Source organism: Entelurus aequoreus, linkage group LG09, assembly GCF_033978785.1.
Source record: "Entelurus aequoreus isolate RoL-2023_Sb linkage group LG09, RoL_Eaeq_v1.1, whole genome shotgun sequence".
Taxonomy (NCBI): Eukaryota; Metazoa; Chordata; class Actinopteri; order Syngnathiformes; family Syngnathidae; genus Entelurus; species Entelurus aequoreus.
In genome coordinates, this window is record NC_084739.1 from 1,109,850 (window position 1) to 1,124,849 (window position 15,000).

The 15,000-nt window shown below is 37.1% G+C and overlaps 1 protein-coding gene across 1 annotated transcript in view; it reads right to left on the bottom strand.

The window, feature by feature from the left end:
• LOC133657825 (protocadherin-15-like) overlaps nucleotides 1-15,000 on the bottom strand; it is a 176,061-nt gene that overhangs the window by 118,279 nt on the left and 42,782 nt on the right. The window contains exon 8 of the mRNA XM_062059606.1: nucleotides 14,275-14,445. Coding sequence (XP_061915590.1) covers nucleotides 14,275-14,445 — 171 coding nt within the window. The remainder of the gene's footprint in view (nucleotides 1-14,274; nucleotides 14,446-15,000) is intronic.

A 15,000-nucleotide genomic window follows, 5' to 3' on the forward strand; every position in this document is an offset into this window, starting at 1 on the left:
TTTGCTATAAAAAACAAAGTTGTCTTTGACATAAAGTCAACCTGAAGTTAATATAGAGATAAGTAAGCGTTAAATAAAAAAATAAAAAAATAAAAAAATAATTTGACTTATTTTTAACGTTTTAATGTCCCGGTACCGGTCCGTGGACCGATTGGTACCGGACCACGGCCGCACAAGAAATTAAAAAAAAAAAAAAAAAAAAAAAAAAAATTAAATTAAATCAACATAAAAAGCACAATATATACATTATATATCAATATAAATCAATACAGTCTGCAAGGATACAGTCCGTAAGCACACATGATTGTATTTCTTTATGACAAAAAAAAATTAAAAAAAAAAAAAAATTTTTTTTTACTACCCCTCACCCACCCCCCCGGTCCGTGGGACAAATTTTCAAGCATTGACCGGTCCGCAAGTACAAAAAGGTTGGGGACCACTGCTTTATGGTCCCCGGGAGCCCTAAAGGTTAAAAAAAAAAAAAAATCCATACATTTTGTTATGGTTTGAAAATGAAAAATATCAAAATGGCCCCCGCATGCTTCAGTTTTTCCGTGTGCGGCCCTCAGTGGAAAAAATGTGGACACCCCTGCTCTAAAGTAAACACGTTTTATGTTACAACCGATCATTTATTTTCCACCACCTTCTATGGAGAGACAAAAATCTCAAAAGCTCAGTGTGAAGGGAGCCTGCAGGAGCAAAGGTCACCGCCTCTGTCCATGGTGCTGAGGACAGAGCACCGTCAGACGGGGGCGTGGCAGTGCTGACGGCGAGACACAGCCGGCAGGTGATTAGATTTCACAGGTGGTACGTGTTAATCTAATCATCTGTTGTCTTTAACAGTAAGCGGCCGGGAGCAGGAGGGGGAGAGGATACGGACGTGGCTGAAAAGAGCGAACTGTTGTCAGAACATATGATTATTAAAACCTGGTTAAAACCTGCACGCTTGGCTCCTGCGCCGTGTCTGACAGTGGGACTGCGAGGACGCAACTTCCACACTCGGAAATGATCACCAAACTTATTTTCAATACCCAGCAGGCACATTGAAACAACGTTGAGGATTAGTTGAATTATGTCCGGACGTTGTGCAATTCAAACATGACGTTGAAACAACATGCTTTTTGACGACGTTTAATCAATGTTGGGTTCTGACGTTGATTTGACCGTTGAATTTTGGTCATTTCCCAACCAATATTCTACAACACAAATACAACGTTGAAACAACGTGCTTCTTGACGACGTGTATTCAATGCCTACTGAAATGATTTTTTAAAAATTTAAACGGGGATAGCAGATCCATTCTATGCGTCATACTTGATCATTTCGCGATATTGCCATATTTTTGCTGAAAGGATTTAGTAGAGAACATTGACGATAAAGTTCGCAACTTTTGGTCGCTGATTAAAAAAAAGCCTCGCCTGTACCGGAAGTAGCGTGACGTCGCAGGTTGAAAGGCTCCTCACATTTCCTCATTGTTTACACCAGCAGCGAGAGAGATTCGGACCGAGAAAGCGTAGTTACCCCATTAATTTGGGCCAGGATGAAAGATTTGTGGATGAGGAACGTAAGCGTGAAGGACTAGAGTGCAGTGCAGGACGCATTTTTTTTTCGCTCTGACCGTAACTTAGGTACAAGCTGGCTCATTGGATTCCACACTCTCTCCTTTTTCTATTGTGGATCACGGATTTGTATTTTAAACCACCTCGGATACTATATCCTCTTGAAAATGAGAGTCGAGAACGCGAAATGGACATTCACAGTGACTTTTATCTCCATGACAATACATCGGCGAAGCACTTTAGCTATGGAGCTAACATGATAGCATCAGGCTTAACTGCATTTAGAAACAAAAGAAGTAAACCCCTGACTGGAAGGATAGACAGAAGATCAACAATACTATTAAACCGTGGACATGTAAATACACGGTTAATGCTTTCCAGCCTGGCGAAGCTTAACAATGCTGTTGCTAACGACGCCATTGAAGCTAACTTAGCAACCGGACCTTACAGAGCTATGCTAAAAACATTAGCTATCCACCTACGCCAGCCAGCCCTCATCTGCTCATCAACACCCGTGCTCACCTGCGTTCCAGCGATCGACGGAGCGACAAAGGACTTTACCCGATCATAAATGCGGTCGGCGGCTAGCGTCGGATAGCGCGTCTGCTATCCAAGTCAAAGTCCTCCTGGTTGTGTTGCTGCAGCCAGCCGCTAATACACCGATCCCACCTACAGCTTTCTTCTTTGCAGTCTTCATTGTTCATTAAACTAATTGCAAAAGATTCACCAACACAGATGTCCAAAATACTGCGGAATTTTGAGATGAAAACCGAGCTTTTTGTATTGGATTCAATGGTGTCCCATTACTTCCGTTTCAACAATCTACGTCACGCGCATACGTCATCATGCATAGACGTTTTCAGCCGGAAGTTTAGCGGGAATTTTAAAATGTCACTTTATAAGTTAACCCGGCCGTATTGGCATGTGTTGCAATGTTAAGATTTCATCATTGATATATAAACTATCAGACTGCGTGGTCGCTAGTAGTGGCTTTCAGTAGGCCTTTAAATGTCAGGTTGTGACGTTGATTTGACCATTGAAATTTGAACATTTCCCAACCAATATTCTACAACACAAATACAACGTTGAAACAACATGCTTTTTGACGACGTTTAATCAATGTTGGTTTCTGACTATGATTTGACCATTGAAATTTGGTAATTTCCCAAACAATACTTTCTAACACTAATACAATGTTGACAAAACATTTAATCAATGTAGGGCTCTGACGTTGATTTGACCATTGAAATTTGGTCATTTCTCAACCAATATTCTACAACACAAATACAACGTTGAAACAACATGCTTTTTGACGACATTTATTAAATGTCAGGTTGTGATGTCTGACCATTGAATTTTGGTCATTTTACAACCAATATTGTACAACACAAATACAACGTTGAAACAACATGCTTTTTGACGACGTTAAAACAATGTTGGGTTCTGACTATGATTTGACCATTGAAATTTGGTCATTTCGCAAACAATATTCTACAACACAAATACAACGTTGAAACAACATGCTTTTTGACGACGTTAAAACAATGTTGGGTTCTGACTATGATTTGACCATTGAAATTTGGTCATTTCGCAAACAATATTCTACAACACAAATACAACGTTGAAACAACATGCTTTTTGACGACATTTATTCAATGTCAGGTTGTGATGTCTGACCATTGAATTTTGGTCATTTTCCAATCAATATTCTACAACACAAATACAACGTTGTAACAACATGCTTTTTGACGACGTTTAATCAATGTCGGGTTCTAACGTTGATTTGACCATTAAAATTTGGTCATTTCCCAACCAATATTCTACAACACAAATACAACGTTGAAACAACATGCTTTTTGACGACATTTAATCAATGTCGGGTTCTGAGGTTGATTTGACCATTGAAATTTGGTCATTTCCCAAACAATATTCTACAAGACAAATACAACATTGAAACAACATGCTTTCTGACGACATATATTAAATGTCAGGTTGTGATGTCTGACCATTGAATTTTGGTCATTTTACAACCAATATTCTACAACACAAATACAACATTAAAACAACATGCTTTTAGACGACGTTAAAACAATGTTGGGTTCTGACTATGATTTGACCATTGACATTTGGTCATTTCCCAAACAATACTTTCTAACAATAATACAATGTTGACAAAACATTTAATCAATGTTGGGCTCTGACGTTGATTTGACCATTGAAATTTTGTCATTTCCCAACCAATATTCTTTAACACAAATACAACGTTGAAACAACATGCTTTTTGACGACGTTTAATCAATGTTGGGTTCTGACTATAATTTGACCATTGAAAAATTGGTCATTTCCCAAACAATATATTCTAACACTAATACAACGTTGAAACAACATGCTTTTTGACAACGTTTAATCAATGTCGGGTTCTGACGTTGATTTGACCATTGAAATTTGGTCATTTCTCAACCAATATTCTACAACACAAATACAACGTTGAAACAACATGCTTTTTGACGACGTTTAATCAATGTCGGTTTCTAACGTTGATTTGACCATTGAAATTAGGTCATTTCCCAACCAACAGCGTGGATCCAACATTCGACATCAACGTTGTCTCAATTGACAAATACAACTATTTTGCAAAATAGTTTCAAAGTCAGTTTTAAAGGACGTGAACGTACAATCAACGTTGCATCAACGTCTCGTGCCCGCTGGATAGTGTCTTGATGTATTCTTACTTTTTAATTTTTACTTAATTTTACTATCACACGTAATATGCACTCCATTTGAATACATGGTTAAAAATACAATTAAACAAGACATGAAATGGAAAAAAGATCAATACAAAAATACATGTGTATTTTTGTAGTCGAGGTTACTGTGGTTTATACGTTAAAGAGTGCTCACTACCGGGGTAGAGCGGTTTATACGTTAAGTCAGGAAAAAATGAGTTTATATAAACTCCCCTGAAGAGCAGGAAAACCTGCAAAACAGGCTTGTCGGGATGAAATAGCAACCGTGTTTTTTCCTATATATATGTCAGTGTTTCCCACGAAAGAATTAAGGCCGCCACAAAAAAAATAAATAAATAAATAAAATAAAATTACATTTTTTAAATTTTTTTTTAAATGTTTTGTATTTTTTTAATTTTTTTGTGTCCTGTCAAGCTTCTCAGCCAAATCATATAGTTGATGTAGATGCCCATATCGGCTGTTCAGTTTTACTTTACAAAAGAGAAGTGTAGGATCAAGATTTTTGGAGCTCTTTGTTCAGTGGATCCGATGTTTGATGAAGCTTTGTGTCTATCTACCACCACTACTGTTTTCTGTTTATTTGTTACTGACTGTGGCAGGACACCTCTGCCTCTGTTTCACTTTATGTTGCTGGTAAATAATATGGTTGTAGTAGTAGGCTAAAGTTAAATTAAAGGGTCAGAGCTTTATGAGACATTTTAGCTTTCATATTTTTATAAGATATATTTTTTGTAAGAACCACAATTAGGGATGTCCGATAATGGCTTTTTGCCGATATCCGATATTCCGATATTGTCCAACTCTTTAATTACCGATACCGATATCAACCGATACCGATATCAACCGATATATGCAGTCGTGGAATTAACACATTATTATGCCTAATTTGGACAACCAGGTATGGTGAAGATAAGGTACTTTTTTAAAAAAATAATAAAATAAGATAACTAAATTAAAAACATTTTCTTGAATAAAAAATAAAGTAAAACAATATAAAAACAGTTACATAGAAACTAGTAATTAATGAAAATGAGTAAAATTAACTGTTAAAGGTTAGTACTATTAGTGGAGCAGCAGCACGCACAATCATGTGTGCTTACGGACTGTATCCCTTGCAGACTGTATTGATATATATTGATATATAATGTAGGAACCAGAATATTGATAACAGAAAGAAACAACCCTTTTGTGTGAATGAGTGTAAATGGGGGAGGGAGGTTTTTTGGGTTGGTGCACTAATTGTAAGTGTATCTTGTGTTTTTTATGTTGATTTAATAAAAAAATAATAATAATAAAATTAAAATAAAACCGATACAGATAATAACAAAACCGATACCGATAATTTCCGATATTACATTTTAACGCATTTATCGGCCGATACTATCGGCAGGTCGATATTATCGGACATCCCTAACCACAATTAATAAATATATTTCAGTGAATAACTTATTGTTCAAATCTGTATATAAATATGCACATAAAGTGTTGTAATTATATTGTAAAATGGATGGATGGACGTTTACAACAAAACTGTTATTATTAATTAGTAAGTATACATTTTTTGAGCCTTTTTAGAGAAAATTATATCATTGTAGTAAATTATGCAAATTAATCGATGATGTCATGGTGACTACGCCCACAGCCACGCCCCCACCGCCACAGGTATCTTGGCAGTTTATGGGAAACACTGTATGTATATATTTGTGTATATACATATAATATATTATAATAATATATGAAAATATGCATACATTCACATTATTAGATGTAATATTTTGGCTTCAATTCGTCATTCAAAGTGATGTTTGAAAAAAAACAACAACATAGCAGCCATGGCGTCAAGCTTCAGGGCCGGCCCGTGGCATAGGCCGTATAGGCAAATGCTAAGGGCGCCGTCCATCAGGGGGCGCCACGCCAGTGCCACAAATGTTGGAGAAAAAAAAAAAAAAAAAGTTGGTACTTTTATTTCTAAATACAAAAAATAATCCCACGTAAATTAAAATGCAATGTAAGCCTATTTAATAGAAATATTATTTGTTACAACATTACGCCCCCCATACCCCCGCACGGTGCGCCCCTAACCCTAACCCTAACCCATATCATGACTCTTACAAGTTACCACATCAAAAAATCAACACAAGATGTCAAAACGGCCAAAACTGTCAGGTGCCCAGTGAAGAAAAAATAGAAAAGAAGAGGAGGCAAAACGAGAAAAAGACAGAGGTAGCAGGTAGGTAACGTTAGCCTACATTAAATTATTTGTCTGTTACAGAATGTGATAGTAACCTGGCTTTTTAGCATTAAGCTAATGTTACATGATTCAGCAATTGCTAATCAATAAATAGCTAGTTCTGGTTTAACGTCGGGTTAATATTGTGGAGGGGGCTAAATTGTTATGGAAAATAATAATGTAACGTTAGGTAATTACAGTACTCCCACCTTACATTCCTCAGGGACATTTGTATTAGATCTTTTAAGCAGGTGTTTTTTGTTGACATTGTTATTGCCTTCTGGTTAGCTAATGTTTGCCCTGCAGGTAATAGTCACTTTTCCACCCCTTTATATATTAGGTATAGTTGTAAGCCTAGTTGTTAAAGTGCACATCATTAATGTTAATTAAGTAATATCACATGAGAGGGAATGCTGTTTTTTAATTTGAGCACTGCTGTGGTTCGGTTAAAGATAATCATAACATAACATTCTCATATAATATGTTAATTTGCTTTCTTTAAGTAAAAAGAAAGGTCAAAGACAAAGCTATTCGGTTTCTTGTGAGTATATACACTTCACTGTCGATGTGGGGGGGGCACCTAAAATCTTGCTTAGGGCACCAGATTGGTTAGGGCCAGGCCTGTCAAGCTGTGTGGCGTTTCTAATATTTTGGTGAACTCCTTTAGTCGCATGAGAAAATAGAAAAGTCGGCCAGCGAAAATTACCATAAAAATAATGAACCATCCGAAAAGCTCTCTGCGAGCGCCAATCAGAAGGGGGCACTGTGACGACCACCCTGTGTCGCCCAGTGAGAGTGCGGCGCGAGCTTAAAAGGTGGGATTCTCGCCAGAGTGATGTCACCATGCAGGAAAATGTGTGTGGGGGGGGGGGGGGGCATTCAGCATGACTGCAACATCATCCTAATTGGCGGAGAGGAGGGCGAGCGCACGCAGCGTGGAGGCGGGAACATGCCGGGGACGACGGGGCTGGAGGCCCAACCTTTTCTCCTGGCGAGGAATTAGCTTCTGCTCGCATGCTCGCCGCTAGGCAGCCTGCGAAGCTTTTACGATGAATTATGCATCACACAAAAAAACACACACACACACAAACGGATGGCAAAGTCTTGAATGAACAAGTGCGGGGCTCAGAGAAGGCAAAGAGAGGAGATATCTATCCATCCTTCAAACGTCCAAGACAGGATTGACGGGCGGACACTGCGGTGCGAGGAACCGAATCTAGATCCCGCCGGTCCGATCAATCCAACGCAACACTTTTTACTAGGGATGTCCGATAATGGCTTTTTGCCGATATCCGATATTCCGATATTTTCCAACTCTTTAATTACCGATACCGATACTGATATATACAGTTGTGGAATTAACACATTATTATGCCTAATTTGGACAACCAGGTATGGTGAAGATAAGGTCCTTTTTTTTAAAATTAATAAAATAAAATAAGATAACTAAATTAAAAACATTTTCTTGAATAAAAAAGAAAGTAAAACAATATAAAATCAGTTACATAGAAACTTAGTAATGAATGAAAATGAGTAAAATTAACTGTTAAAGGTTAGTACTATTAGTGGAGCAGCAGCACGCACAATCATGTGTGCTTACGGACTGTATCCCTTGCAGACTGTATTGATATATATCAGGGGTCACCAACCTTTTTGAAACCAAGAACTACTTCTTGGGTGCTGATTAATGCGAAGGGCTACCAGTTTGATACACACTTCAATAAATTGCCAGAAATAGCCAATTTGCTCAATTTACCTTTAACTCTATGTTATTATTAATAATTCATGATATTTACACTTAATTGAACGGTTTAAAAGAGGAAAAACACGAAAAAAATGACAATTAAATTTTGAAACATAGTTTATCTTCAATTTTGATTCTTTAAAATTCAAAATTCAACCGAAAAAAAAGAAGAGAAAAACTAGCAAATTCGAATCTTTTTGAAAAAATGTAAAAAATAATTTATGGAACATCATTAGTATTTTTTCCTGATTAAGATTAATTTTAGAATTTTAATGACATGTTTTAAATAGGTCAAAATCCAATCTGCACTTTGTTAGAATATATAACAAATTGGACCATGCTATATTTATAACAAAGACAAATCATTATTTCTTCTAGATTTTCCAGAACAAAAATTTTAAAATAAATTCAAAAGACTTTGAAATAAGATTCAAATTTGATTCTACAGATTTTCTAGATTTTCCAGAATAATTTTTTTGAATTTTAATCATAATAAATTTGAAGAAATATTTCACAAATATTATTCGTCAAAAAAACAGAAGCTAAAATGAAGAATTAAATTAAAATCAATTTATTATTCTTTACAATTAAAAAAAATAAAAATTTACTTGAACATTGATTTAAATTGTCAGTAAAGAAGAGGAAGGAATTTAAAAGGTAAAAAGGTATATGTGTTTAAAAATCCTAAAATCATTTTTAAGGTTGTATTTTTTCTCTAAAATTGTTTTCTCTAGTCTTTAAAATATTTTCTTGGATTTTCAAATTATATTTGAGTTTTGTCTCTCTTAGAATTAAAAATGTCAGGCAAAGCGAGACCAGCTTGCTAGGAAATAAATACAATTTTAAAAATAGAGGCAGCTCACTGGTAAGTGCTGCTATTTGAGCTATTTTTAGAACAGGCCAGCGGGCTACTCATCTGGTCCTTACGGGCTACCTGGTGCCCGCGGGCACCGCGTTGGTGACCCCTGATATATATTGATATATAATGTAGGAATCAGAATATTAATAACAGAAAGAAACAACCCTTTTGTGTGAATGAGTGTAAATGGGGGAGTGAGTTTTTTTGGGTTGGTGCACTAATTGTAAGTGTATCTTGTGTTTTTTATGTTGATTTAATAAAAAATAAAAAAATAAATAAATTTAAAAAACAAACAAAACAAAAAAACGATACCGATAATAAAAAAAATTTATCGGCCAATAATATTATCGGACATCTCTACTTTTTACTCATTTAGATTTTACTGATGACAACTAATGCACGTTTCTTGCAGGTCCCTTGTTGCTATATGAAGCCTCTGTGGGGCCCGGCCACAGTAAAAAGGACTAAGTTTACGCAAAGTGGCCCCCAATCTGATTTTTTTGTGATCTGATTTTTTTTCCCCAAGCTGACTTTTTACACTGCAAGTAAAATGTGATTTTCATCAGACTCCAGTGTAAACGTGCTCAGGCCCCAATTTGGTCCCCATGTGGCCCTTGACGTCACTTGCAAGCGCACGTCGATAAAGTCAAAACAAAAGGAAGTTGGTCAGGTTGAAACGCTGATGAAATCTATTAAACACTCTTTACACTTTGCCCCTCCAAGTTCAAACTGCTTCCACAGTGGAGTGTTTTAAGTCTCGTCTTAAGACCCACTTTTATTCTTTGGCTTTTAACACTACGTGAGTTGTGTGGTCTTCTGTCCTCTGTTGTCCTGTGTGTTTTTTATACATTTTGATGTCTATTTTACTGTTTTAATTGGTTTTACCCTTTAAAAATCGTTTTTAATCATATTTATAAATAAATTAATGATAAATACATAAATAAATATTTATATTTATTTTATTTTTATTTTTTATATTGTCTCTGTATTGGTTTTCTATTCATTTATTCTTTGTTTTTATTCAGTCATTGGTGTAGCATAATATTGTTTTTAATATTGTTTTTAATAGTTTTTAATATTGTTTTTAACATGGCTGTGCAGTACTTTGGAAACATTTTTGTTGTGTAAATGTGCTATATAAATAAAGTGGATTGGATTGGATTGGATAAACAAGACAAGAAGCAAGGAATTAAACAGAGACAGAATTAAATTTGGCCCAATTGAGGGGAGACGTCTGGACTGTACTCTTGTACAGTCTCCACCGCGCTCTGGCGAAAGATTGTACGCCTCCTCTTGTATTTGGACTTTCCCTGATTACATGGCAACAGCTGTTTCTAAGGGACGGGGGTCGTAAACAGCCGTCGCCTTTGATTACAAACAGCTCAAAGAAAAGGTCGTAAAAGAGTTCAAAGAAAAGGTTGCCTTGAGGGGAGTCTGGTCCTGTTTCCTCTACGCTTTGTAGTTCTTGGGTCAAGACTGATTGATGGATTTGATTGAAACTTTTATTAGTAGATTGCACAGTACAGTACATATTCCGTACAATTGACCACTAAATGGTAACACCCGAAAATATGTTTTTCAACTTGTTTAAGTCGGGGTCCACGTAAATCAATCAATGTGGCCCAGCCACAGTAAAAAAATATTTCTGTGGATTACAAAGAAACAGAACACCTTCATGTCGCTTCCCATCCTACACAGTGGAGCTTTACAAGCCTTTTGCTTGGTAGGATCAAAGACAGCTTTTGTCTGCTCGCCGGGAACTCATTGAAACGCAAAGTGTTGTGATAACTTAGATACAATTATTCTAACAAAGTCGACCCGTCACGTGATGGCAGCAACACGTGACAAAGAAGTTGGGAAAGGTGGCAATAAATACTGATAAAGTTGAGGAATGCTCATCAAACACTTATTTGGAACATCCCACAGGTGTGCAGGCAAATTGGGAACGGGTGGGTGCCATGATTGGGTAGAAAAGTAGATTCCATGAAATGCTCAGTCATTCACAAACAAGGATGGGGCGAGGGTCACCACTTTGTCAACAAATGCGTGACCAAATTTTTGAACAGATTAAGAAAAACCTTTCTCAACCAGCTATTGCAAGGAATTTAGGGATTTCAACATCTACGCTCCGTAATATCATCAAAGGGTTCAGAGAATCTGGAGAAATCACTGCACGTAAGCAGCTAAGCCCGTGACCTTCCATCCCTCAGGCTGTACCGCATCAACAAGCCACATCAGTGTGTAAAGGATATCACCACATGGGCTCAGGAACACTTCAGAAACCCACTGTCAGTAACTACAGTTGGTCGCGACATCTGTGAGTGCAAGTTAAAACTCTCCTATGCAAGACGAAAACCGTTTATCAACAACACCCAGATATGCAGTCGGCTTCGCTGGGCCTGAGCTCATCTAAGATGGACTGATACAAAGTGGAAAAGTGTTCTGTGGCCTGACGAGTCCACATTTCAAATTGTTTTTGGAAACTGTGGACGTCGTGTCCTCCGGACCAAAGAGGAAAAGAAGCATCCGGATTGTTATAGGCGCAAAGTGTAAAAGCCAGCATGTGTGATGGTATGGGGGTGTATTAGTGCCCAAGACATGGGTAACTTACACATCTGTGAAGGCTCCATTAATGCTGAAAGGTACATACAGGTTTTGGAGCAACATATGTTGCCATCCAAGCAACGTTACCATGGACGCCCCTGCTTATTTCAGCATGACAATGCCAAGCCACGTGTTACATCAACGTGGCTTCATAGTAAAAGAGTGCGGGTACTAGACTGGCCTGCCTGTAGTCCAGACCTGTCTCCCATTGAAAATGTGTGAAGCCTAAAATAGCAGAAGGGAGACCCCCGGACTGTTGAACAACTTAAGCTGTACATCAAGCAAGAATGGGAAAGAATTCCACCTGAAAGCTTCAAAAATGTGTCTCCTCAGTTCCCAAACCTTTACTGAGTGTTGTTAAAAGGAAAGGCCATGTAACACAGTGGTGAACATGCCCTTTCCCAACTACTTTGGCACGTGTTGCAGCCATGAAATTCTAAGTTGATTATTATTTGCAAAAAAAAAATAATGTTTATGAGTTTGAACATCAAATATGTTGTCTTTGTAGCATATTCAACTGAATATGGCTTGAAAAGGATTTGCAAATCATTGTATTCCGTTTATATTTACATCTAACACAATTTTCCAACTCATATGGAAACGGATTTTTGTAAATACTTAGAGCTATAATGACCCCTGGTGTCTGTTGCCGTCACCTCCCCTCAGCAAACATAACAGGCAGTTCGATATTATCGGACATCTTTAATTGTGATTTATTGCCATAATGATACTTTTTCCCACTGTGCGCTAATTGTGTGCATGTTGTTTATTTATTAAAAAAAACAACTTTTGTTTAAACATTGAAGTGAGTCTATTTTTGAGCACATTCAAAAATGAACTGTTTGTTCTTAGCAATGATCATAGTCCCAATAACCGTGATATTACATTGTCTGACCGTTACATTCCTCGGCCCCAAAGAAGCACCAAAATTTAGGGATGTCCGATAATGGCTTTTTGCCGATATCCAATATTCCGATATTGTCCAACTCTTAATTACCGATACTAATATCAACCGATACCGATATATACAGTCGCGGAATTAACACATTATTATTAGGGATGTCCGATAATGGCTTTTTGCCGATATCCGATATTCCGATTTTGTTCAACTCTTTAATTACCGATACCGATATCAACTGATACCGATATCAACCGATATATACAGTCGTGGAAATAACACATTATTATTTCTAATTTGGACAACCAGGTATGGTGAAGATAAGGTACTTTTAAAAACAATTCATAAAATAAAATAAGATAAATAAATTAAATAAAAAAGAAAGTAAAACAATATAAAAACAGTTACAAAGAAACTAGTAATTAATGAAAATTAGTAAAATCAACTGTTAAGGGTTAGTACTATTAGTGGAGCAGCAGCACGCACAATCATGTGTGCTCACGGACTGTATCCCTTGCAGACTGTATTGATATATATTGATATATAATGTAGGAACCAGAATATTAATAACAGAAAGAAACAACCCTTTTGTGTGAATGAGTGAGGGAGGTTTTTTGGGTTGGTGCACTAATTGTAAGTGTATCTTGTGTTTTTTATGTTAATTTAATTTAAAAAAAAAAAAAAAAAAAAACGATACCGATAATGAAATAACCGATACCGATAATTTCCGATATTACATTTTAACGCATTTATCGGACATCTCTAATTATTATGCTTAATTTGGACAACCAGGTATGGTGAAGATAAGGTCCGTTTTAAAAATAAATAAATAAATAAAATAAGATCAATAAATTAAAAACATCTTCTTAAAGGTTAGTACTTTGGTGGACCACAATCATGTGTGCTTACGGACTGTATCCCTTGCAGACTGTATTGATATATATAAATTGATACATAATGTAGGAAGCAGAATATTAATAACAGAAAGAAACAACCCTTTTGTAAGAATGAGTGTAAATGGGGGGATGAAGTTTTTTGGGGTTGGTGTACTAATTGTAAGTGTATCTTGTGTTTTTTATGTTGATTTAATTTGAAAAAAAACAAAACAAAAACGATACCGATAATAAAAAAAAAAGGATACCGATAATTTACGATATTACATTTTAAAGAATTTATCGGCCAATAATATCGGCAGGCCGATAATATCGGACATCTCTACCAAAATTGAATAAATTACCATTAGTAGAGATTAGATTGTCATACGTTTGTGATTTTAAACAAGATGTATTTGGGCAGCAGAGGATTAAAAATATCAGTGCACACTTTGGATAACATGATCATTTTTAACAGACTTTCTCGCTGCTCGTTTCTTCTTTGCTCTTATTAATTCCTGTGGTGTTCGACGGTCACCATAGGGTTAACGCAGCCTTCAGCTCTAATTGCTGGTCCAGAAAATTGCCCCGAGAATCACCATAGCGATGCCTCACCGCCACAGCAGCGTTCCGCCTCCATACAGAGACGAGGGTTCACAGAGGAAACGTGCACGACGTGCACGAATGACGATATCATACAAATACCGTAAAAAAAAAAAGGGTTCCAAATTCTGTCAAAAAACCCTGGTGAGGGATCTTACCGGTTCGGTGAATTCGGGGATAGCGGCGTGGTAGGTGAGGGGGTTGCAGTCCTGGGTGTTGTTGACCAAAACGCAAGGCAGGAACATGGGTCCAAGGTCGTCGCCGTCTAAGACGTCCACCGTCAGCGTGGTGGTGGCGGTACGTCTGTTGGGAGGGTACGGAGCGCGGTCCTGGAAGGAGGAACAATTTCCACATTTAAACTCCCCTGCAGAGTTTTTGCATGCGGATATAAGACATAAATCATGACAAAATGAGTTCCCGGCGAGCAGACAAAAGCTGTCTTTAATCCTACCAAGCAGAAGGCTTGTAAAACTCCACTGTGTAGGATGGGAAGCAACATGAAGGTGTTCGGTTTCTTCCATGTATTGTAATCAACAGAAATATATTCTCTTGACCCAAGAACTACAAAGCGGAGAGGGAGCAGAGATTGACTCCCCTCAAGGCACCTTTTCTGTGTACTGTTTTACAAACTTTTCTGTGAACTGTTTACGGCCTTTTTTTTAACTGTTTTGTAATCAAAGGCAATGGCTGTTTATGACCCACGTCCCTTAGGAAACAGATGTTGCCATGTAATCAGGGAAAGTCCAAATAAAAGAGGTGGCATACAATCTTTCGCTGGAGACTGTGCAAGAGTACAGCCCAGACGTTTCTCCTCGAATTGAGCCAAATTGAATTCTGTCTCTGTTTAATTATTTGCTTCTTGTCTTGTTTAATAGATGTCATCA